The sequence below is a fragment of the Podarcis pityusensis genome (genome assembly GCF_964106645.2).
Source record: "Podarcis pityusensis genome assembly, chromosome: 16".
NCBI classification, from domain to species: domain Eukaryota; kingdom Metazoa; phylum Chordata; class Lepidosauria; order Squamata; family Lacertidae; genus Podarcis; species Podarcis pityusensis.
The window spans coordinates 14,095,841-14,120,066 of NC_138041.1; the positions used below are offsets into that span (position 1 = coordinate 14,095,841).

At 48.7% G+C, this 24,226-nt stretch overlaps 2 protein-coding genes across 7 annotated transcripts; one reads left to right on the forward strand and one right to left on the reverse strand.

The window, feature by feature from the left end:
* Positions 1-4,186: 4,186 nt before the first annotated feature.
* On the forward strand, positions 4,187-8,472 carry RNASEH2C (ribonuclease H2 subunit C). 2 transcript variants are annotated; one of them, XM_080985588.1, is made up of 4 exons: positions 4,187-4,610; positions 6,317-6,423; positions 6,504-6,623; positions 7,740-8,472. In XM_080985588.1, exons 1-4 carry the CDS (start codon positions 4,211-4,213, stop codon positions 7,767-7,769), a joined length of 657 nt encoding a protein of 218 aa, XP_080841714.1. In that variant the 5' UTR covers positions 4,187-4,210; the 3' UTR covers positions 7,770-8,472. The 2 variants fall into 2 exon arrangements, with proteins under 2 accessions (XP_080841714.1, XP_080841715.1); XM_080985589.1 differs by having other exon boundaries at positions 6,320-6,423.
* Positions 8,473-8,641: 169 nt separating this feature from the next.
* Positions 8,642-24,117, reverse strand: KAT5 (lysine acetyltransferase 5). 5 transcript variants are annotated; one of them, XM_080985584.1, is made up of 14 exons: positions 23,975-24,115; positions 23,825-23,891; positions 22,432-22,500; positions 21,439-21,575; positions 20,882-21,061; positions 19,165-19,245; positions 18,077-18,151; positions 17,699-17,947; positions 15,321-15,410; positions 13,791-13,931; positions 12,836-12,929; positions 11,611-11,770; positions 10,715-10,796; positions 8,642-9,502 (listed from the first exon to the last, which is right to left on the reverse strand). In XM_080985584.1, the coding sequence occupies exons 1-14, from the start codon at positions 23,984-23,986 to the stop codon at positions 9,368-9,370; spliced, it is 1,572 nt and encodes a 523-aa protein (XP_080841710.1). In that variant the 5' UTR covers positions 23,987-24,115; the 3' UTR covers positions 8,642-9,367. The 5 variants fall into 5 exon arrangements, with proteins under 5 accessions (XP_080841710.1, XP_080841712.1, XP_080841708.1 ...); XM_080985586.1 differs by lacking the exon at positions 20,882-21,061 and having other exon boundaries at positions 23,975-24,116; XM_080985582.1 differs by having other exon boundaries at positions 17,699-18,151; positions 23,975-24,116.
* Positions 24,118-24,226: the final 109 nt, after the last annotated feature.

Consider the following 24,226-nt stretch of genomic DNA (forward strand, 5'->3'; position numbering starts at 1 on the left):
ACAAACAGCATGATGGGAGGGCAGTAACGGCTAGTGGCCATTAAGAAAATTAGTTGTGAATTTATCTAAGCTATAAAGCCATCCTGGGATTCCTGTCCAAGAACTGTGGGAGGGCCGTAGCTAAAGCCCAACCATTTATATGCTAATAGTCCTGGCCTCAAACCCTGGCATCTCCAGGTAAGCGTGTCTGGTGGAACCTAGGAGCCCTGCTGACAGCCAGTGTACCTGTGGCCTTCCAGATGTTGCTGGAATCCTTCGTCCCAGGAAGGTACCAGGCCGAAGACTCACAGTCAACACATTGCAGGGGGGTTGAGCCTTGGGGTCTCTTCCAACTCTGCAATGTTATGATTCTATGCAAGAGCCCCCACCTGCCGCTTTGACCCATGACAATTCAGTACAGAGATGTTGAATTGCCACTCTTGAGCTCTGCTCCACACATATGAATGTGCCCATGGTAAACAGTGCCGCGGTGATTATAGAACAGGAAAGGGGAATCTGTGGCCCCCCAGGTGTTACTGAATTAATTACTCTGACCATAATCCCTGACCATTGGTGCTGCTGGTCAAAGTGGATGAAGACGACATCTTAAGGGTCACTGGCTCCCTATCCTTGATATAGGAGGAAAGGTCCTTGATTGTAAAGGGGTTTGAAGGAAGTGAGGAAAGAAAGAAAAGATCATTACACCCAGATGCTATTTCCCCTATCCTGAAAACTCTTCCCTCTGATTCCACAGGTGTAAGGGCCAGTGATGGAAAGCTACTCTGCCCATGCTCAGGAAACCCTCTGCTCTTGTGTAAGAGCCTAATGTTGTTAGCCTGACAGGTTCACAAGCCAAACCCTACTTAATGCCACTGTCTGTTTCCAGCTCAGTTTTCTACCTAAAGTTTCAGCATGGATATTTGGCGGTTAATTATGGATAATTATGGATATTTGGCTCAGCGGCTAATGAGATGGGCTTGGGGCTCAGACCAGCATCCCTTTACTCTTCAATTCCTGAAACATGGTTGTGTTTGCGCCATGGTGCAGAATAAAAGCTCTGCACGTTTGAGGTCACTCTCTTCTTTGTTATGAATTTGCACTCTGTGCTTGCTCAGAGATCGAGCCGCCCTTGACGGTTGCGCCATATGATTCCCAGCTTTGAAACCAGTTTCCGGAGTTGGTGACATTGCTCCCTCTCCTTCGAAGCAGCAGAACCTGAACGGAGTGCACAGACAGCACATTTTTTGACAATGCCAACTCTGCTTCCCAGATGTTACTCAGACTCTTTCCAGTCATCTGCCGGTTAAATTAGCTGCAACTGAGCTCTGAGCTTCAAGAAATTCTTCTACTGTGGACCAGCCCTTAGAGAATACCCGCAGGGCCCTTCCAGAAGAGTCACAAAATCTTTGGCTGCATGGATCTGGGCTTAGCAGTGTACCTTCCCACTCTTGTTGGGACCCCAGGTTGCGTGACACTCTGCCTCCCCCCACATGCACCCCTCTTTCTCTGCACAGAGAGCCAGCGAGAACAGAACTGTGGTTCTTCATTCACATTTCACATGTTTAGGTCTTGTGTGTTTTCCTGTTTGTTCCTTGCTCGTATCTGCTAAGTGTATGGGATGAGATCATACAGTCCCTATCCAATTCCACTTTGCATCCATTTGAGGTCCAGCCCTGATTGCAAAAGCCTGCAGATCTCCACCCCTTTAGAGCTGACAAAATAATGCACATTTTGCCCAGGTTTCCCACCCTTCCTTGTGTGTGTGTGTGTGTGTGTGTGTGTGTGTCTGTGTGTGTGTGTTTGTGTGCGTGTGTGTGCGTGTGTGTGTGTGCACAGCATACATTTGAAAAACATTTAAAGCACACACATGCATGCATGCACACACACACACAAAACCGAGTTTGTGTGTGCTTTAAATGTATGCTGCATACGCAGAATTACCACTCACATTGCTACAGTTCCCAGCACCCTTACCAAACTATCATTCCCAAGATTCTTGGTTGTGTATATGCTTTAAATGTCCTTTCAATGTATGGTGCATATGCAGCCTCCGTGTGTGTGTGTGTGTGTGTGTGGTTTAAGTGAGACGCAGCTGCAAACCCTGTGATTGCAACTTCACTGTGTCAAGCTGCCACGATTTATTGATTTGTTTATTTCATTTTATCCCACCCTCCTTCCAAGGAACTCAAGGAGCTGCACATGGTTCTTCCTCGCTCTCCATTTCACCCCCACAGCATCCCTGTGAGGTGGGTCAGGTTAAGAGATTGTGACTGACCCAAGAGGCATGACCAGAGTTCTGGGACAAATCCCAGCCGGCCATAAACACTCGAGGTGCAAAGGGCCCCTGAGGAGTCCTGGAGAGCAACTTCCAGCCCTTGTAGACAATACTGAGCTAGAGATGGACTCTGCAGGAGGAAGAACATGCTTGATCACAAAGGTACAGCTCCTCTCCTAATCCTGCCAGCGGCGACCCCAACATCCTGAAGCAAGCGGTTCCAAAGGTCAATTCTGCAGTGCCATCTGTGGCTAAGTACTTTCTGAAGGACGTTTCCACTGGAGAAACATCATGTCAATCATTTTAAAGCTGCACTGTTTTGCTCTTTGACTGGGTTGTTGTTGTTGTTGTTGTTTTGGTGGGGGTGGGGATGGGGAAGAACTCAGGCTGGATCTAGACACATCCAAGAAGCGTTTCAGATAAACGAGTTGCAAACTTTGTATGAGAAATCGGGTTAGCAAAAAACCGAACTCCACAGCGCCATCTCTTGTCGCAGTGTTAGAATGCATAAACAAGGCATATAAAGCGCTCTTTCTTTGCCAATTGTAGCTGAGTCCAGTCTCCTGTTCTGCTGATAACCCTCCCTTCCCAGTCTGTCGCCCTGACCCCAGCAACACCACAGCCCCAGCTTTTGGCTCGGTAGAGTCTATGATGCTGGGAATGATGATGCATCAGGTACCCCACCCTTTTCACATGGGGTGGGGGCTGCCTTGCTGATGCTTGAAAGGGCTGGAGCTTCTCTGGGCTGGTGGTCATGTTGGGAGGGATGCAATCTGGGTCTGTGGACATCTCTGGCAGAGAATCAATCCAAAACTCAAAAGGCAAGAGGTGGAGAAATTCAGTGATGAGAACTTGGGTGGGATGGAGGCAGAAAGAGGGATCCATGCATTTGGGGGCTTAACCCTAACATGGAGTGAACCCTTTTGGCTCTATTTACTTTGCATCTGGGTTAGGATATTCCTGAAATAAGAGTCTGCCAGGCTGAAATAAGAGTCACAGCAGGCAGAAATTCAAGAGGAGAAGCTGCCCTCCCGCTCCAGTCAATTCAGCTCCACACTTTGGGGAAAGTAAAACCTGTTATATTTTTTTTCTGCTGCTTTGTGCCGCTATTAAATATGGTAGCATCTTGCCAGGTTGGGTGAGTGAGGTCCGATAGCCTTCCCTGAGTTCCCAGAGCTCAGCTCTTGAACCTGCATGCAATACCAGGGAAACATGGGCATTTTCTTTGCAAATTGCTTGGGGAAGACAGCATCCTTGAGCATGAACAGAGGGTGGTCTTCCTTTGCAGCTGGGTCATCATCACAGCCAGGCCAGACAGAGGGCTTCTGAAATTTGAGCCCCAACACCTCTTGCAAACTACTGGTAAGCACAGGAGGGTGGTGGGAGATTCCTTGAAAAGTAAAGATTCACTCCCCTCTGAAAAAATACCCTCCAGTCCAAGACACACACACACACACACACACACACGCCTCTCCTTTCCCCCTGCAAACACCCCCTCCCCATTCTTCTGGGGCTGGTCTAGGGTTCCATATGCAGCAGCAGGGGCTGAGATAGCTGTCTGGATTGGGGGGGGGGGCTTCCACCCCCCAGAGAAGGAAAGAGAGAAGGAACTCAGTGTCCCACACCCAACCCCTGTGGCGCACGATGATGTCTCTCCCACCCTCTCAGCCTGGGGCAGAGCCAAGTGGGGAAATGGCTTTTGCAGGACAAAGGCTGGAAAGGAATATACCCGTGAAAACAACATACGAAAATGAACTATATTATTAGAAAGTGCTTGCAAGCACGTGGGCGTCCGTCCAAACTATATACTTAAATGCGTTTCTTAGAAGAAGCTACCTTTTAAGATGCTGAAAGATTGCTGCATTGAACTAGTTGAACTAATGCTGAACTAATTGAACTAATGCTGCAGAAATGTGGGAGAACCGAATTGAAGATTGGTAGGGGGGGGGGTGTAAAATGAAAGGCCGAAACTGGCAACCCTTTCCTGGGGAACGAACTCCCTTTTCGAGTCGGACGTGCCCGCCAGGACCCGTTGAAGGCGGACGGGGCTTGCGGAGGAGAGTCCAACGCGCGCTGGAGGGCGCAGGAGGCGGCGCTGGGCTGGGCGCGACCCGGGAGTGGATGCGCCTGGGCGGGGCGCAGGAGGGCGGCTGCTCCGCGGGAAGGAAGGAAGGGCGGACGGCTGTGCTGCTCATGGCTGGCGAGGAGCGGGGCCCGGCGCGGCTGGCGCTGCCTTCTTTGCCCGGGGCGCCCCGGGAGCGGCTCCACTTGCTCCCCTGCGCGGTCCGGCACGACGGCGCCGCTGCGGTGCGGCGGTACTTCGCGCCGGCCATTCGACGGCCCGGAGAACCGGACGGTGAGCGAAGCAGGAGGAGAGTGGGATGCAGACCCCTTGGGCAGCCGGTTATGGGGCACTAAGGCCCCATTGGATCGAGAGGGACTTTTATCTGTCCGTGTGGACTTGGGAAAGGGGGTAGGATTTGCTCTGCAAGGGGGGAAAGAAATGGCTCAGAATCCGAACTCGGGGCCCCGTCGAACTCAGTGCAGTCTTGTATCTCGAAGTAGGCCTGGTCTGCGGACACACCATATCTGCTTAAAGCACGTTTTCCCACCCCACCACCCCAAAAAATAATAATAAAAAAAGAATTCTGGGCAGTGTAGTTTTAGCCCTCACAAAGTTATAATTCCCAGCATCCCTTAACAAACTACAGTGCCCATAATTCTCCGAGGGGAAGAGAGTGTGCTTTAAAGAAACTTTGTGTAGTCTCCACCCTGGAGTGGATTGCGCTGCGAGGGATTGGTGCTGCTTGAAGTAAATGGGGCAGAGGAGACGATGCAAGGGGTGTTACCTTGGCAGGCTCAGACTTCCGAGTGCAGTAATGGACCACCAGGGAGGGCATGGGAGAGGGTGGACGGGGAAGAGGACTGGGTTCCTGCACCTTTGATTGAACAATAGCTGCCTAAATTCCCTCTTCTGGACAGCTATGAAAGGTGCAGGAGCCCTGAATCCCTTGTCCATCTAGAACAAAAAAAGGTGCTTTCTACCAGAAAAGACCGCTTAGCCCATCTAGGTCAATGTTGTCTACACTGGCTGGCAGTGATTCTCCAGCGCCTCAGGCAGGATGTTCCTACCCTAGAGATGCCAGGGATTGAACCTACAACCTTCTGCATGCAAAGCACGAGCTCCGACCACTGAGCTCTGGCCCTTCTGCGCTGCTTAGGTATTTAATGTTGTTGTATTACACACCCTGGAAGAGTGTGTATGGAATCCAGTAATAACGTATTTATTTATTTAGAAGGCTTGGGTTTTTTTTTACCAAAATAAAAATTAGCACAAGAAAAATGACACCATAGAAATGCCTCCTATAAGTAACAGAATTGCTCAGGTGGCGTTTCCTGACTTCAAGGCTAGACCTTCCTTGGTCTTGTTCCCCGAGTTGAACGAGGATCTCAATTCAACCCCAAGCCTTTGCTGGCTGCCATAACTGCCAGTCTTCAACATCCTCTGAGGTCTTCTGGGGCTGATCAGCTCCAAGTCCCTCAACCTATCATGGAAGCAAGCCTTCCCTTACTGGCGGCCGGTGCTGCGATTTGGAGTAGCCTTTGTGGCATAAGAGTTTTGTGACCCAAAACATTCCTCGATCACAGCTGCTGACACCGGGCCCTCACCCCCACACCCATTATATTAACGATAAAATAATATGCTAAAAGAATAAACTGACCGTCACTCTAGAAGCCTGTCAGAAATTTGCTCATTTCCCTCTCTCTTTCCTTCCCTAGTTTCACAATATATTGTGATAAAACAACAATATTGACTATGTTAGAACAGAGTGGCTGGGGAAACCCAGCCAGATGGGTGGGGTATAAATAAATTATTATTATTATTATTATTATTATTATTAGGAGCAAGAACACATGAGTTTTGCATGCAGGTGGTTCTAGGAGGGATTTCCAGTTTAAAGGGACTGGAGAGCAGGTGTGGAGCCCCATCTCTGCCTGGAAAGCCCAGACTGAGAATCTATGTTTGTTTGTTTTTGTCCTCTGTCACCCTGCATTGCCCAGCAGAGGCATCCGTATCCTTCCGTGGGCGGAGCCTAAAAGGGAAGGAAGTCCTCGTACCTGAGGGCTACATGGGGCTGGTCCTGGAGGAAGATGATGCAGCTTTGCAGGTGAGTTGTTGGGTGGGTGGAACCTGGAGAGGGGAGGGTTAATCCCCGGATCCCCATTGACTGTCCCTTCTTTCCTACAGGAGCGGCAGGTGCAGGTGAAGTCTACCTTTGAGTTACTCACTGTCTGGAACCTGGAGCAGGCCCCCAACAGCAGTGATGAGATCCTCATGTCCTTACAATGGCCGAAGATTGCTGAAGGGGTGCGTATCTTATCTATAAAGGGGCAGGGAAGCTCAGGGTGGGCGTCTCCACTTGGAAGCATACCTTCAGGCCCTTTCTGTAAATTTTGGTATTATTCCTGTAAGTCATGGAAAAGAGCTGGGTATGGTTAGGGTGAAGATGTGAGAGCTGGGAATCTAACAGTCTTCATGTAGTATCTGCAGGTGCTATATGGCTCTTGTGTTTGGTTTGGTTTGGTTTGGTTTGGTTTGCTTTTCTTTCTTATGTTGTATTTTATTGTGCCCCGTAGAATTCAGATCGTAATACCGTAAAATAAATTTTAAAATGCAATCAAAAATCAGTATATTTAATGCAGACACACTGGAGAGCACCTGAAAGTTTGGGAACCCGTTCTAGATTTCTGGATTTCCTGTGGCAATTAAGAGCAGGGTTGGGGAGTACTTAGCCCTCCAGTGCTGTTGGACTATCAGCCCCTGGCAGCCTGGCCAATGGTCAAGGATGATGGGAGTGGTAGTCCAACAGCACCTAAAGGGCCACAGGTTCCCTAGCCTTGATCTCCAGGGTCCCCTCCAGCTCTGATTCCATAGGGCAAATACTTTAAAAACATGCTTCTGGAGAAACAGACGCTCCAGTAAACATTGGCCTTATTGTGCATTTTGGGAGGCGAGGGTTTTGGTGCCGTTCCCTCCCCACCCATAATCTGTGGCGGGGGGCGGCAAAGGCAGGAAACACGCACAGCACCAAAATCAAATAGGGTGAAGCTGAATAAGTGCAGGGCTGCATTGGTAGAGTTTGACACTGATGCCGCCTTGCTCAGCCTAGCACCTTTCTTGCCTCGACTCCTCTCTGAGAGTGGCTTAATTCTGCAGTTCCTCCTCTCTGACTAGAAACACCGTCTCTTCTACGTTGTTAGGGACGGTGTCTGGTCAGACCGACTCTTACGTGCATCTTGTGGACAGGAATGTGGCTGTAGCAGGTGGGGAAACCATAGCCCTTCAGCTGCTGTGAGACTCTGACTGCCATCAACCTCAACCAGTGGTCAGGGATGGAGATGAGAGTTGTAGCCCAATAACTTCTGCTGGGAGGCTGCTGGTTCCCCATCCCTCCTCAAAAGGATCCTTTTTGTTCCCTTGTAGATCCATGCTCCTGTGGCTGATGAAGAATGAGATGGGAGCTTGTGACTGCTGGTGACATGGAAGTAAAAAAACAAACAAACAGGCTGCACTTCGAACTCTGTATTGGATTTTTTTGGGGTGGGGGGGCTAAGGAGTCCTTTTTCTGCAGGCCTCTCATTTTCAGATTGGATGCTGTTGCTAACTCAGCCCCACCAACGTGCAGATCTGTGCTTTCCTTGCATTCAGCCTTTTCTTTTACAGTATTACCATTCAAGTGGAACTTTGCTTTCGATCTTGGTCTATCTCTGCAATATTTTTTTTTAAAGCAAGTTTTTGTGGGCTCACTCCTCACCAAAGTGACTTTTGAGAATGTGCTCCATCAAGTCAAAGGATCCTGCTGCCACACCTGGTTCTGGTGGTTTCCCTCAACTACATAGATAAGACCATGTCAACACTGCTTTAATTCCCACGCTTTCTGTCTCCCAGGAAAATCTTGCAACTCCAGAGTTTTGGACACCCCTATCTTTTCACAGAGCTGTAGTTCCTACAGTTCCTCAGGAAGAGCGCCAGGGTAGTGGAAATGGATTTTAAACACACTTAGTTTGTATTGCAAAGACTCAGCTTTGAAAACCCCTTACAAGGTAAAGTGATTGTGGCTCCTTATGTGGCATATACTTACACCACAGCTCACCAGCAACCCCAAATCCTGGGAACTATAGTTGTAATTCCCGTAATAAACGTAACGTTTCCAGAATTCTTTAAATGTATGATGTGTACGCAGCCATCGCTTCAACTGCTTCAGGCTGTAGTGGCTCTGGCCTATAAGCCTCTTCCTTCTCAGGCTCCCATTTGCTTGTCTGAGGGTCTTGGTTTTGTGAAAAAGCAATACCATATCCAGAAAAAAGATGTACACACACATGCCATTTAAAAACCCATTTTGTTAATTTATTCTGAGCACAGAAGGTGGGTGGGGTTTGCTTTTTTTTAAGGCTGCTCCTCCAGTTCATGAAGACTCTGGTTTTGGGGAAAGGGAGCAAGAGAGCGAGACTGTCTACCGTATGCTAACCTATAACAGATTCTTTCCACATTTTCACCCCTGTGGATGCTGCTACAGCCTCAGGCAGTATGGGAGAGAGCAGCTTTCTAGAGCTGGCCTCCAGCTTCTCCTCCCAAGGAAGCAACTGCACAATTCCAGCCTCAAAAGAAGGAGGCAGCAACAACAGTTTCTCTGCCTGCAGTTGAAACGCAGCAGAAAGCAGCTGCCCTTCAACTGCCTTTGTCAAGCTCCAAACTTTGATTTGTGATGGTGGTTTTGTATTTATATATATAAATAAATATCCGGTCCAAAAAAAAAAGGGGGGGGTGGGGGACGGCTTGGGTAGCTTGGTCTGTGCTTTTTCCACTTCTGTACACAACCGCTCAGTGAGGGATCCAAAAAGTCCTATATACAAACAAGCAGGCAAGTCCAGGGCACGTGAGGCCCAGGTAACAACGCGCCAAGGCTGGCTGACGGTGCCTGCTTCGATAGCCGACTGGAAAATGTCTTCGAAAGAGCGCATGGTCACCTTGCCTGATCCCCATTGTCACAGAAAGTGAGGAGGAGGGTGGATGTCCTGCAAGCAGCTGGTCCTTACTCAGGTGCGCAGGCCTCACCACTTTCCTCTTTTGCTCCAGTCCTTTGGGGTGAAGTGCAGACACTTGGAGTCAATGCGCAGGATTCGCTTCAGCATGGCACGCTCATGTCCATCCACGATGTCCTCGGAGAGTGTCAGGATATACTGGCCCTAGAAAGGAGACGTGTTTTGGTTCTGTTAATTTTAAACAAAGATTCTAGTCCTCATGATGGGGACACGGCTATACTTGAAACACTGCTCACTCCCACCACTTCTGTGGCCACTATGGTTCAGCTCCTGAAATCCTGCATATTAAATACCTCTTCTGAGTTCCTGGCGCTTTTTGTGACAAGAGGTAAATCTGACGTGGCGGAGAACCACAGACAGCCAAGGGCTGCAGCGTCTCCCTGCCCATCCCTTTTCATGGAATTTTCTCAGGAAAAATGAGTCTCGTCTTTAAAAATGCCTGAAAGCAGGCCACAGTTCTAGCTGGTTTATCTTGAGGGGAAGGAACACGTTTCCTCTGCTGCCCCCATTACTGCAGGTGGGGAAAACTGAAGCCAACAAGCTGTATCACTTTCTAGTGCTGCAACTCCCTACCCCACAAGAAATTTCTGCAGTTTCTAGTCTTCCCTGTAATGCTATTCCCCCTACCCCCACAAAAAACCCTCATACCTGTTACCCTATAGCAGCCTTCTCCAAATTGGTAAGCTACATGTATTACTGGGCTCCCAACTCTCATCTTCCCTGACCATTAGCCATGCTAGCAGGGGCTGATGGGTGTTGGAGTCCAAAATAGATGAAGGCCATGGGTTCAGCAAAGGCTGCCTTGCACAGCTCCTCTACTCCTGGCCATGCCACTGCAAAGACATCAGCCACATCAGCAGAAGCAGAGCAAGTTATGCAAAACTGCATAGACAAACTGCAAGAACCTTAGCACATCACCGCCTGTCGTTTTTATCCCTCCATCAGCCAAACACAAACAAAATTCACATGCAGACACATCCATCCCAAGATAGTGTGTCCTCCGTGCAGAGCTGGTTCATGTTACTATAACACTTCCCTCCTTCAGGATGAATTCAGCCCAAAGGTGGGGAACCTGAGGCCCTCTAGCAATTGTTGGGTCTTCCAAGTTCCATCAGCCCTGACCATTGGGCTAGACTTGCTGGGGCTGATAGTAGTTAGGAATCTAGCAACACCTGGGTGCAGGAGACTTCATTCCCCATTTGTGATCCCCATCTGTGTCTTTGTCTGCTGGGAGCTCTAGGGAACCCCTAAATTGGGAGCCCAAACTTGCCCATTAAGCTCCAAAGTGGTGCCTAGAAATGTTGGAGTCTTGCTGCTGCAGAGCAAATTGCATGGCCATTCATTCAGGCATGCTACCTTGTAGTAGTTGATGAGGTTGAGGTATTGCAGTGTCGAGATGACATCCTCCTTCTTGATGCTTGTGATTTCGCTGATCTCACTGGAAACAAGGAGAAGAAATACTGAGTGCAATCCAAAATAAAGAAGGGCCAGTGAAAGAGGGAGGCCAGTCTTACAACCTTAGCGTGCACCTCAGGTAGTGAATTGGCCACCTTATTATTTCTAATCAGTTTTTTAATTGAAAGTTTTCAACATAGAATACAATAAAAGCCAAACTAATCTGAATAAATATAAAACAGACAAAAAAGATAGAAAAAAAAGAAGAAATACAAAGCCCTCTATTAAGGCTGCGTCTTAACCCCTATTTCAAACGAAAGTGAGCTCTCCCAGCTCCTACCTGGGAGCTTCTCCTGATGGATTTTTTTTCTTGTTTTTTGTCACATGAGGTTAGGAAGTCACAGGTTATGTGCTAGTGCAGGCATCCCCAAACTCTGCCCTCCAGCTGTTTTGGGACTACAATTCCCATCATCCCTGACCACTGGTGCTGTTAGCTAGGGATGATAGGAGTTGTAGTCCCAAAACAGCTGGAGGGCAGAGTTTGGGGATGCCTGTGCTAGTGGCTACACACACACAAACACACACAGAGGGCTAATTTACGTGGAAATGACCTCACACACCATTGTCTCCCCATCACAGCTCCCTCCCCCCTCCAGCTATTTGGCAAGCTGAGGGGAACATGATTTTCTGGGCACCCACCGCATGGTGTCTTCTCCACCCCATGCAAAAAATTAAGCAGCGAGGGGTTGCCATCAGCACTGCTAAGGGCCGCACTGAAGGCCTTCCCAAGGGCCTCATGCAGCCCGGAGGCTGCCCACAGGGGTTTCAGTAGTGAACTTTCATTACTTGGACCTCACTTGATAGTGATCTGTGGACGCTCTCCGGTCTCCGATTTGAGGTTCATGAGGATCTCGAGGATGGTCTGGGACCAGTAGCTGCGGTAGGACAGGAGCCCCAGGTCTGAGAGAGGCTTCTCTGGCGTGCCTGTCTTCCCTTCCACCTTGGACAGCTCATAGCCTTGAGGGGAAAGAGTGAGGCAGCTTGAGGGGGGCTGTGAGAAGATCCCGGTGCACAAGAAAGAACAATGTGGCGGATGGAAGAGATGACTAAATCAGGGAAAGTTCTACCTATTTTGTCTCAAGCCACGGAGTTTAAAATGAGGGCCAAGAGGCGCCCTCGACCCAAATTTTAAAGAAGTGAATTTTCATAAATAATGAAAATACAGCACTCGACTGGTGGAACTGGGAATTGGCAGGATTAGGAGTCTTTTCCACAATGTGAAATTGGGACTGCCTACTCCATGGAACAAGCACTTTCTAAAATAAGGAGCATTTCCTAGCTGGGAGACCTGATAAAATAGGATATAACTTTAAGTGTCTTAATATGCGGCTAGCAAACATCACAGCAACCTCAAACAGGCTGTTGTTTATAGCAGCGCTCCCCAACCAGGTGCCCTCCTCGGCCTGCCCCAGCTGGATTTTCTCCCCACAACCCATGGCCACCAACAGTCATGTGGAAAGGATCCTGTGGTGTTTTTGATATGTTAATATTTCTAATATATTTTTAAAATATGTAATTGTATTACTTGTAAGCCACCTTTGTAGGATTTCTATCCTGCAAGTAAATAAATCTATGTAATGCATAGATAACCAAGCATAACTCTGTGGCTTTGTTTGTTTTAATAAGCAACTGAGTCGTCAAAGCAGGATCTTCATACCAAACTACCAAAAGTGCAAGTAAAAGACTACTTAGACAACACATCTAGGGTGGGGGGTGGGGGAAGGTGCTGAAGTTTGGGCTTTGAAGGTTACTCAAGATGAGGGAGCTACACAGCTGTGGGGCAGCTGTGGGGCAGCCCCACAAGTGCTCTTCCCCATGTTTGCACATGACAATCTAAACATGATGCACAGATGAGGGCACCTCTAGAGCCTCGATGTGTCAGGGAAGAGACTGTCTCCTGAGACTGTCGGGAATGGTTGGGCCAAATCCAGAAAAACAACCTCTGGGGATATAGGAGGGTTTGATTCAACAACCTGCTAAGATTCAAATGGAGGGTTGAAAATGGAAAGAGACTCCACTTACTGAACTCAATCAGCAACTTTCCGTAGCCCCGTCTCTGGTAAGGGGGCAGGGTCAGGATACAGGCCACGTTGTAGTCCTCCGTAGATTCCTTCTCCTGCACGTAGTGGCAAAACAAGCAGCATGTTAATTTTCACTGGAGGAGCTGTTCCAGCCCTTCCAACACTGACTCTCCCCGGGATCCCTGACATTGGCATGACAGGAGATTTCCCCTCTCTCTGTCCCTTGTCAAGAGGAAGCTGTTTAGGTTTCACCACAACTAGCATAATGGCGATTGCATTAGGACAGTGCCCATTCTTTGGTTTCATAACTGTTGCAAAATTCATTAACAGTAGGCCCTCAGCTTTTATTCTATAAACTAAGTTTCCAGTCCTTATGGCTGCAAGGAAAGACTTGGAAAGAGAAAATGTAATGCCTAATGAAATATCAGAAGGCAGAGAGGGACTGAGCTGGACAGGTCTCCAGTGCTCTGTGTAGATCCTCACAGCCAACTTGCTCCACAGATAACATTAGGCTGTTGCTACCAGCTCTCCCCCTAACTTCTTTCTCCTTGCTAAATAATAATAATAATAATAATAAAAATAATAATAATAATAAATCTTTATTCTCAGAGGCAGGACAAAACATAAAAGGATGAGGATGATAAATATCAATACAGGTTGGCCCCTGGACACATTTGCAAAGCAAAGACATTATTGTGAGCATTCCACAAAATTTCACTGGGGCTAAAAAGAATAGCATTCAGTTAGGTAAAACTCTCAGCTCATGGTGGAAACTTCAGATCCATTTCAATCGGAACTGTAACTAATTTAAGAACTTGATGATATTAAATGTATTTGAAATAGACAAATGAATTTTACACATACACCATGCAAATTAATATTATATTAACGCATTATCAATTTAGAAATTCTTAAAATCTATCCAATGTATGTGTACATTAATTCTGCAACATTACCTTGGAGAAGTAGCCGACAATGTGGAAGCCTTTGCTGTCGTACTCTGTCATTACGTAGAAGAGGAAGGGATCTGTGTCATAGTAGAGGGTCTTGTGGTCCAGGAAGCACTTTGCCAGGAGGCAGAGGTTTTGCGAGTAGCTCTGAAAAGATATATGGAAAGGGTAAAAAAAGCACGTCCTTGAGAAAGGAGGGCCTGAGATTCATCTCTAGCAGCGAAAGGTTGTGGGGCAAGACTGGACTGGAGGGGGAGGGAAATCACAAGCCATTTCAAATATGAGGCTATGAGCATTTCCTCCTCTCAGCTTCACATACGGTGTCTAGAAACCCAGTGCTTCCTCCAGGGAATTTAAAATGCATTTTTCCCAGTTCCAAGGAGAGGGAAATTCGTGTGGGATGCTCACTCCATTACATCTCCAGAACAACAAGGAAGCAAGTGGAGGGGAGAGAAGACAAACCCAGAAGTTTCACTTCCAAACACCCCTCCCCAAGTACTGAGCACATGACCTTTGCTTTTGGATCAGTTTCAAGACTTTTAAAACATGCCTGCCTTACAATGTGGGGATGAACCTCCACCCTATCTGCCCACCCACACAGAGACAACTGGATTGGATTGTTTCCCTCCCTTCTATTCTGCCCCGACTTGTCAATCCATACATCTGGATTCTGGGAGGAAATGGAGGAAAGGAAACGAGCACACAAAGAAAAGACTTTTGCAATGAAGGACTGAAAATGCCAATTTTGCATTGCTTCTCTGTCATTGTGAACGTCTTGTCGTACCAGATGGGACACCCATCTGGCTTGCCTATCAGTTCAGACCACACGTTATGTGACTCAGTTTTGTACCTTTTTCGCATTTGGGTGGGTGGCGGGAGCAGGCAGCAGGGAGGGCCAAATTTACTGTTGCTTGCAGAAGGCCCAAGGTTCAATCCCTGGCACCTTCTGTTAAAGGGATCAGGTGGAAGGGGACAGGGAAGACCCTGGAGAACCACAGCCAGTCAGAGGAGAGAGGGTACTGGACAGGATGAAGAAACCGCCTGCTCTGGCATTTGGAAGTTTGTAGCTTTACAGGGAGAGACTGTAGTTCAATGATGGGGAAACTGTTTTGCATGTAGAAAGTCTTGTGTTTAATTCTTGGTTTCTCCAATTAGGAGGAGGAAAGATTTCTCTGTTTTGAGTTGCTGGAGAGCTGTTGCCAGACAGAGCAGACATCACTGGGCTGAGTCAGGTGTGGAGAAACCGTGGTCTCCAGAAGTTCCTAGATGGCAACCCCCACAGCGGCTGAAGCAGTTGGGAGTTGTAATCCAACAACATCTGAAGGGCAACAGTTTCTCCCCACCCCTGCACTAGATGAAGCAGTCCCAACTTCGTGTGTGTGTGTGTGTGTGTGTGTGGTGGATGAGACGTCTACGGCCAACAGCCGCCACCAGTGCGCTCTCCATCCCCATCTCCCAAAACAAAGCCCCAGCAATCATCGTGGAATCAGCTTTCCTAGAATCCCTGTTTCATCAGCGCCCAATAACTGCTCTTGCCTTGTTCTTCCGCCCATCGATCTCAAAGAAGGAGATCGTCCCTTTGCGGTAGATTTCGTTCCCTGGCGGATGCCTCAAGTCACACTTTGTCTGCAAAACAGAAGGATCACAGGCTGAACTCTCGCAAGCAAAATCAAACCTTTCCGGGTCCTTGTGATTCTAGGAATTGCATTTGGGGGGCAGGGACATAGGACAGGACAGGGCAGACTGGAGGGTGTGGGGAGGTAAAAGCTCAAGATCCTACAAAGTTGCAGCCCCTTACCTGGCTCCAGCACACACTAGGGATTTTTGTCTGGAACCATTGATACTGCTCTCTAACAAAGTTAACTGTTCCCAGAGTAAATGCCAGATGGAGGGTGGGGAATCAAGAACCTAACCTTTAGTGGAGCACACACACAGGGAAATGAGTGTTGCGTCTTCCCTCTCTGGAAGTCCAGCAAGGCGCTCAAGAGTTCTCTCCCATGTTTTACACAATTGGATGGTGCAAAGTAAGCACACACAGTTATCATTTCAATACTGACTCTGGGTTATACAAACTTTTACTGAAACAGGAACCAAACAGGCAGCTCGGTTTAAGATTAGCATGGAGCCAGGACACAGGTTGGGGCAAAGAGGATGATACCTGGCAGAGAATATGGGTGAAGCCCCCTCTCCGCTCTGTTTCAGCAAAATATAAAGAACTGTCCTTAAAAGTGATTCACGAACTGGTACAGAACTCCCAGAGGCATGTTACTCAATCATATTTTCATTTATGGTCTCTGGCTTTTAAAGAAATCAATACAATTTTGAATTGTTTTCTTATCCCTTCTGCCCAGCTTGCACCATTACCTATTTTTGAGGAAGCTGGTCTTAGTATACATAATAAAGAGCTAATTGCTCATTTTGAGATGGCTGCTAGAGCCACAATGGCTCATTTCTAGAAAGTTCCAAACGGAGCCAATACTTCTTTTTCGTATTCCAAAGTTTGGGAACTTGCTTTATTATAAAAGCTGACCAACAAACTATGCATTTCCAGGGGACAATGTAAAAAGGATAGATTTTTGGATAGATTTTTAGGGGTTTGGTTTGGTTATATTACAGTGGTACCTCAGGTTAAGAACTTAATTCGTTCCGGAGGTCTGTTCTTAATCTGAAACTGTTCTTAACCTGAGGTACCACTTTAGCTAATGGGGCCTCCCGCTGCCACGGTGCGATTTCTGTTCTCATCCTGAAGCAAAGTTCTTAACCCGAGGTACTATTTTTGGGTTAGCAGAGTCTGTAACCTGAAGCGTCTGTAACCTGAGGTACAACTGTACTAATGTCAATAAGGAAGAACACTGCCTGCTACCTCCTGCTGCTTCTCAATGGATTTGGTTGATTCAAAAATATATGATACTGTTCCTCTTTAAGATTCATCCAACCCAAGACAGTAATGGGTTTTATTTTATTCTATGTTTAAAAGTGTATTCTTGTTTTATTTCTGTTGCATCAGCCTGATTTGTATTTTTTGTCGTCACTGTTGTTAGCACAATATATAAAATAAATAAATCTATTGACTCCCCAGGTGATTGTAGGAGCTTTTTGAGATTCCGAGTTGCACAGAACTGATGCAATCAGGCGGCTTGAGGAGCAAAACTGCTCCAAGTCCTGCTTCTCGTATAAAATACCTCAGGGGCATGTAGAAAACTAGCCTGCAAGGGTGAAGAAGCAAGCTTTCCCTCCAGTATGTTCCCATAGGGGTGTACTCAAACAAGCCCTATCTCATCTGGAGACGTTTTGCCAATCAAATCTTCTGAATGCACAAACTGGCATGATGGGCATGTGTAGCCTGCAAGGCTGTGACAGAGATGTGACGGTAGGCAGACCGGTCCTCCAATAGGCAGGAGAAGACCAACAGGGTCTACTAGACTCAATAGGTTTAACCTCCTGGAGGCTGCGTCAGGCAGAAATCCCAGGCTAGCATCAGGGCTACCAACCCTGGGCAATGGGTCTGCAGAGATCAGTAGATCCCCATCAACAGGTCTGCTGAGCCCAACAGTCTCCAGGCATGTCCGACAGCCAGTCGGGACGGTAGACCTGCCTGGCCTCTGACTCTGCAGGAGCAGGCACAGTATGGCATTGGGCTTACCTGCTATAACAAGTCAGACTGGGCATTAGGTCTACCCAGGCCAGAGACCAGGTCTACCAACCCAGGAAGATAGATCTGGCGTCTTGAGAAACAGGCGGGTCTGGGCAACTCAGGGTGTTGTTAGACCTGGTATGCCAACGGTAGCCAGCATGCAGTCTCGGGCAGCCGCTAGGTGTTGGCGACAAAGAGCTGGCTGGGAAACAGAGCAATCCAGGCCGGCAGACTTTGGGTCCCGGATGACAGGCTGCCCAAACTGGGTCCTGGGACTTACCAGGTGCCTCTGGAGACATTTGAGGCTCTTGACGTACTTAAGGCAAAACTCGCAGAGGTAGAGGACGGGGAGGGTGGTGAGCTCCTGTGGGTAGGGCGAGAAGTACCAAGGCTTCAGGCGGTGACGCCCCAGTTCAATGCACTCAATGTTTTTCATGCGCGTGATGATGTCATCGTGGCTGCGGTCCGAGACCAGACTGCCTGTCATGCGTGGGGCTGAGGGGATGCCGTCAGAGCTGTCCTGGGAGTCCTGCTCACAAAAACCGGGGGGAGGCGGGAGATTCTGGATGAACGAGGAAGAGCCACACATTCCTTCTTCCAGGCTGGTGCCCCCCTGGGAAGCAGGCTGGCAGGCACTACCCCAAGCCCTGGCACTTACCTCATCAGTGCCAAGGCAATTGGATTTCCTCTTCCTGCCAGGCTGGGCAGCCACCGCTCGGCGTGCGGAGCCATTCTGGAAGACAAAAACGGGGTCAAGGAGGATGTCAAAGAGAGCAGGGGAAAGTCACTGCCCAGGCACTCCCTCCCCCTCTCTCCAGCTCACGCAGAAAAGTGTTAAAAGGCACCTCAAAAAGAGCTCCAGAAGACTCACTGAGGGACAGAAGCTACAGCAAGAGGGAGGAACTTTTTGCACCCTGAGGTGACTCACCCATCCAGGCAACTTTTCGGGGGCCGCCCGTGGCGGGCAGGGCCAGGAGAAAACATGGGTGGAGGAACAATGTCTAACTTACTTATACGTTCCTCTCCATCCTGGCACCCAAGAAGCAGTATGAGAATTCAAGGAGACATTCTAGCCAAGCAAAAATAGTCAAGGAGGATGCAAGCCAGGTTGGTGAGAGGGTTCTAAGGGCAAGACAAAGAGGTCTGGAGGGCTGCTAAAGAGGAAGGCAACACATGCATCCCCGCTCTTTAGGTCACAAACCTATTTGGCTTGGGAGGTATATTTATTTTTGGGAGGTGTATCTATTTATTGTAGCTCATCTTCCTCTTCAGAAGTCAGTGTGGTGTTCTCAGGCAGGCCTACATTCCAGACCCTGTCCTGCTTAGTTTCAGACCGGTGCCATGTGTTCTGTGGGCCAACGGCCCACATTGGAGCATGAATAAAATCCAGCCGCCCTCCCAAAGGAAAAGCTAAAATTCCACGCCGCCTGCTTGGGTCTCATGCGCACACACCCATCCCCTTGTGCTGTTCTGTAAGTTGAGGTCAAAATCAAATGTGGTTTTGCACAAAGGCAAGGATTCAGATTTGGTTTCCTCGTTAAGAAAACGCAAACTCCAGCCTTTCACCAACCTCTGTTTGAGTAGCTGGAAGAGCAGCTTCTGCATCCTGGGTGTCTGTGGAGACACTCACAGGCTCCTCTTCAGAACCTGGCTCTCTCTTCCTCCACAACCCCCAACAGGCATAATCCCTTACCTAGACCCATTCGTCCAACAAGAACCACTGGAGGTGGGTGCGGAGTGGCTTACCTGGGGGAACACTGATGCTTGTGTTGTCTCTGTTGGGGTGGGGATGGGGGTTGCTGGAGAAACTACTTCCACTTTCCTCTTCTGGAAGAGACAGAAACAAAGCAAGTTATTTCTGGGGCTGCCCATCCCCTTCCTCAACAGCCACTGATACGCTTCCAAACACATTTCCATGTGCCCACTCAGTTCCAAGCAGAGATCCCCACTTGCATGTCCCATAGCAAAAAACATGGTGACTTTGACCCACAGCCCACACGGGGATTGGGCCTTGCAGGGAAGGTCATACAGGGGTTATGGCTCAAGTTCATCTGCTTTGGGGCCTTCATAATCAATCAAACCCACTGGTCCATCTAGCTCATTACTGTCTACACTGATTGGCAGCAGCTCTCCAGGGTTTCAAAAAGGGAGGCATTCCCAGTTTTACTTGAAGATGTTGGGGATTGAACCTGGGAACTTCTGCACACAAAGCAAGTGCTCTATCACTGAGCTCCGACTCTTCTGAACATTTACAGAGATTACTTGTCCCCCATCCTTGGGGACTCAGGCCTGCTTTGTACAGCAATCTTCTGCAGTCAATGGAGCATGTATGGCTGTCCTAATCCCACATCTGGGGGAGAGGGAACCTTCCACAATGGAAGGTCTGCTTGTATGCTCACAACAGCTTTTCCCCCGCCTCTGGTATCAGAGACTTTTACACAAAGACACCTTAGGTGCAGGGTGTGTTTTAATGGGTTTGCAGGCAGACACATCACAGAGAAAGAGAGAGTCCATATAAAAAGGACAGCTGCAAGTAAAACGCCCCCACCCAACATTTAAACTACGATTCAAATCTCTAACTTGCTTAACAGCGAGGCTGTGAAGCAAGGAACCTGGGGACTTGGGGCCGAATGAAGTGACTGTAGCAGCTAAGCTGGTTTCAAACCAAATAAAATTTCCAGGGCACTTAAAGGTACCCCTGCCCGTACGGGCCAGTCGTGTCCGACTCTAGGGTTGTGCGCCCATCTCACTTAAGAGGCCGGGGGCCAGCGCTGTCGGAAGACACTTCCGGGTCACGTGGCCAGTGTGACAAAGCTGCTCTGGCGAGCCGGCACCAGCGCAGCACACGGAAACACCGTTTACCTTCCCGCTACAAAGCGGTACCTATTTATCTACTTGCACTTAAGGGTGCTTTCGAACTGCTAGGTGGGCAGGAGCTGGGACCGGAAGACGGGAGCTCACCCCGCCATGGGGATTCGAACCGCCGACCATGCGATCGGCAAGCCCTAGGTGCTGAGGTTTTACCCACAGCGCCACCCACGTCCCTCCAGGGCACTTAGTCAGCAATAAATGGACGTCTGAGTAGTATTTTTAGTGGGGCTCCACGGTCATTCACAGGCTCCAGACCCTGAGCGACACTCAAGAGCTTAGTTCAATGAGTAATATGGTTCTGAATGCCAATGTGCACAGGGCACTGTACTGGAGGCTTGATTTGAACCCGTTCTTTATTTCTTTGGTGTTTTTCCTGTCGGGGGTCACCTGCACTACTCTTCTTTGACTCGGGAGGGAAGAGAGTGCCCTCAAGATGAAGGCCAGAATGCCCCCGGGCTCCTCCCTTGGAGGCCTCCCTTGCCAGCCCAGACCTTGCCCAACCCCGCCCAGCTTGTGCGGCCTCTTGAGAACGTGCCGGGTAGACAAAAGACACAAAAGGAGCGAGCCGGGGCGGCCGAGCGCCGGTTCGTACCGTTGAGCGATGGTTTGGCTGGACGCAGGAGCTGGAGGAGAGGGGTTGGTCGGGCGAGCCGGGGACGGCCTCCCTCTCTTTAGGTAGGTTAAAACGGAGGGTTATCTGCACCGGAATGGGAAGGGTTTTACCGCTGGATGGAGTTGTGGCTGGTTGTAGAGACAGATCCAAGGTCTTCCTCTGAGTGGGGGAGGAAGAGGGGTGTTACCAACACATGGGAGGGAGGGGCAAGGGGCGGCACTGCCGCTGTGGGGAAGGGTGCAGGGACCACCATCCCCACATGCTGCAGGCTGGGCAGCACAATAAAAGGACACAAGGGACAAGACCGGAAGAAAACCACCAATGTTTCCAAAGGCCTCGTTCCTTATAAAGTCTCTGTCCTTGACCCAAAGAGACCTGGGGGAATGGGACGGGGAATCAACCCCAATGCTAATAAAAGCACTCTCTTCCCCAGGTCCAGACTAACACCACCACCCACCGATCCCTTGCCAGATCACATCCTCCCAAAGCCGCCCTTCCCTTCCCCCCCCCCCCCCAGGGCCCACATTTCCTCCTACCACGTCACGTTCCGGAGAGCTGGGCCGTGATCCAGGCAGCCCATTCTTGGTGGGTGTCTTCGCTTCCTTTTTGGGGAACTGTATCTTCTTCAAATCCAGCCGGTCATGAGTCACCCATTCATCCAGACGCTTGTTAACTGCATGGTTCAAGGCAAGGGATAATTTTCCCACCCCCATCTTTAAGGAGGAATGAAATGATGATAAAAGCAGGGCTCTGGATCGCTATCTAGCCAGCAGCAATCCCTGTTACATCCCCCCTATCTTTCTAGGCAGTGCCCCAAGCTTCTGCCTGTCTTCCCACCTGCTTGTTTACAGTAGCTGCCAGCTGTCTACTTTTGGTGACCAGATTTCATTACGTACATATACACATCAAAAGCAAAAACAGGTCCCAAGGGCTGGAATGAAGAGTCCATGCCTTTTGACTAATCTTGGTAGTCACATCCCAACAGGGGAAGGATGGAGTCTGGTTTTTGGCCCAATACTGAGTTTCAAAAGCATTCTCAGATGTTTCCAAAGTGAAGAATGAAGTCAGCAACAATCACCTCCAAAAACTTTTTTTATTAGGACTGGTTCTGATGCTCAGGACAGATGGAAAGGAAGTTTACCCATGCATTCACACACCCCTGTTTAGCATGCTGGTTCTGCTGTGAGCTCTATGGGCAGTCTGCTGCAGAACCTGTGGCCCTCCAGATGTTGTTAGATAACAACGATAATCAGCCCCGGTCATTGGCCAAGCTGCCTGGGAGTTGGACTCCAGGTTCCCCATTCCTGCTCTGGGAAAAGGCTGGTCTACTTCCCCATTTAAGTGGGTAGACCAGTTTTAATTACTGGATAGTAATTTTAAAAAATTCTGCTTTCAATTTCTAAGTATCTTGAGTATGTTTCTATAACCTTTTGCCTTCCCAGACGGTCTTCATCATTCCTATCTGGAAAAGCCCATTTTATGATTTCATCCTGCCCACCCTCCAAATGGATTTGTCCCCATCTACTCACAGTCAATGTAGTGAACGTAGAAAAGTTTTCGGCCGCTGATGTCCTTGACGCTAAGTATTTCAGCCAGTGCTGTTGAAAGAAAGAAATATATTATCTAAGAGAATGTGGAGGGAGAGAGAGAGAGAGGAGACCACTTTGTGGACCTCTGAAAAGGCTACTACTAAAAGTGTCAGGAAGACTCTCTTATTTGGGATTCCTGCGATGCAAATGTTATATCAGTTTTAACGCTCTAGTCTGCCACAAGGATCTCTGTAAAAAAAATTCTCACAATCAATGTTCTCAGTCTGTGAAATGTGAGTATTAAGAACTAATGTGAGCCTAGATAAAAAAAACTCAAGTTCAAATCCTGGTTGTAAGACTAGATGGCTGAGGGCACTACTCTTTCTTAACTCAATTTATCTTTTCAGATATGAATAATAGGTAAGAGTGCTGTAAAGAAATGATAGCCCTGACCTGCATTGCCTGTAATCAATGTCATGGATGTATCCAAATACCAGATTCTGTTACTGGAACTCATCACTGACAGAAGACTGACAAATAATGGGTAGAATAAGGGCAAAGATACAAAACAGTTTAGAATATGATTTTGCCACAGATACTTGGACTTCCTTTTGTACATGGAGAACAAAGTGTGTTTCGTTCTGCAATACCTTTAATCATAAAGTCATCAAAACCTGTTGAGATTAATAAATTCCATTTGCTCCTTTCCTCCACTGGATTCTCCCCAAATTCCCAGAGACCTCTAGACTCCTTGACATCTTGATTGTGGTGGAACTCAAAACCGCACTAGCCTCCAATGAATTAATAGAACATATTTCTGAGATGGCATAGGTAAGACTGTGCTGTTGGTCCCACCTCATCTTGGCCCATATTTACAGTTATACCAGGCCTTTCATCCAAGGAGCTCAAGGTGATACATACAGGTCTCCCTTCTCTATTTTTGTCTAAACAATCCTGGAAAGTAGGCTGGACTCCTGTCCACCAGCCAAACTTGACTAGGGCTGAGAAGAGTTATAATTCAACAAGATTTGGAGGGCTGAAGGTTCTCCACACCTGGACCAAGATTACAACTGACCCCAATTCAATCACTGAGTGTTATAGGCAGATGAGGATTTGAATCTGAGCCTCCCCATGTACCACACTCCAATACACTGCAGGATGCTCTTTCGCAGCCTGACCTTAGACCTGACACCCCTGCGGTGCTGGCCCTCAGCCTCACCAGCCTCTTTGACTCCACCTTCTTGTCCATGCTAACCCTCCCCAAGGTTCATTGGTAACAGATATCATTTCCCCCACAAGGTGAGAGGTCTCCCCTCTGGGCCATGATGACAGCTGGCCCCGCCCCTTGAGCCTCCGCCCCGCCCCTTGAGCCTCCGCCCCGCCCCTCACTCACGCCACTCGTCCTCGTTTTCCTGGTTACGGCGCAGCACGGGGAGGCGACACCCCTCGGTCACTTCCTCCTGCAGGAGTTAGAGAGAGATTAGCAGAGGGGCCAGCAAGCCCAACCAGACCCCCACCCCGCAATCCCCGGCTCTCAACTCACCACCTCCGCCATCTTGGACCCTCGCCGTTAGCCGGGGCCTTCTCTTCCGGCATCTACCAAACAGCGGGTGGGGGGGAGAAAGGAAGCGATCGCTTCCGGTGTGCTCTAGATGACAACTTCCTATTTTGCTTTGATCCTTCTATAGGCTTCTTTCTGAACTCTATGGTCGTAGTATCACGTGACGAGAACAGCCAGCTAGAGCCCGCAGCAGAGAAAGGGAAATGATGCTCGTTCAAGTCGTCACAGCGACAG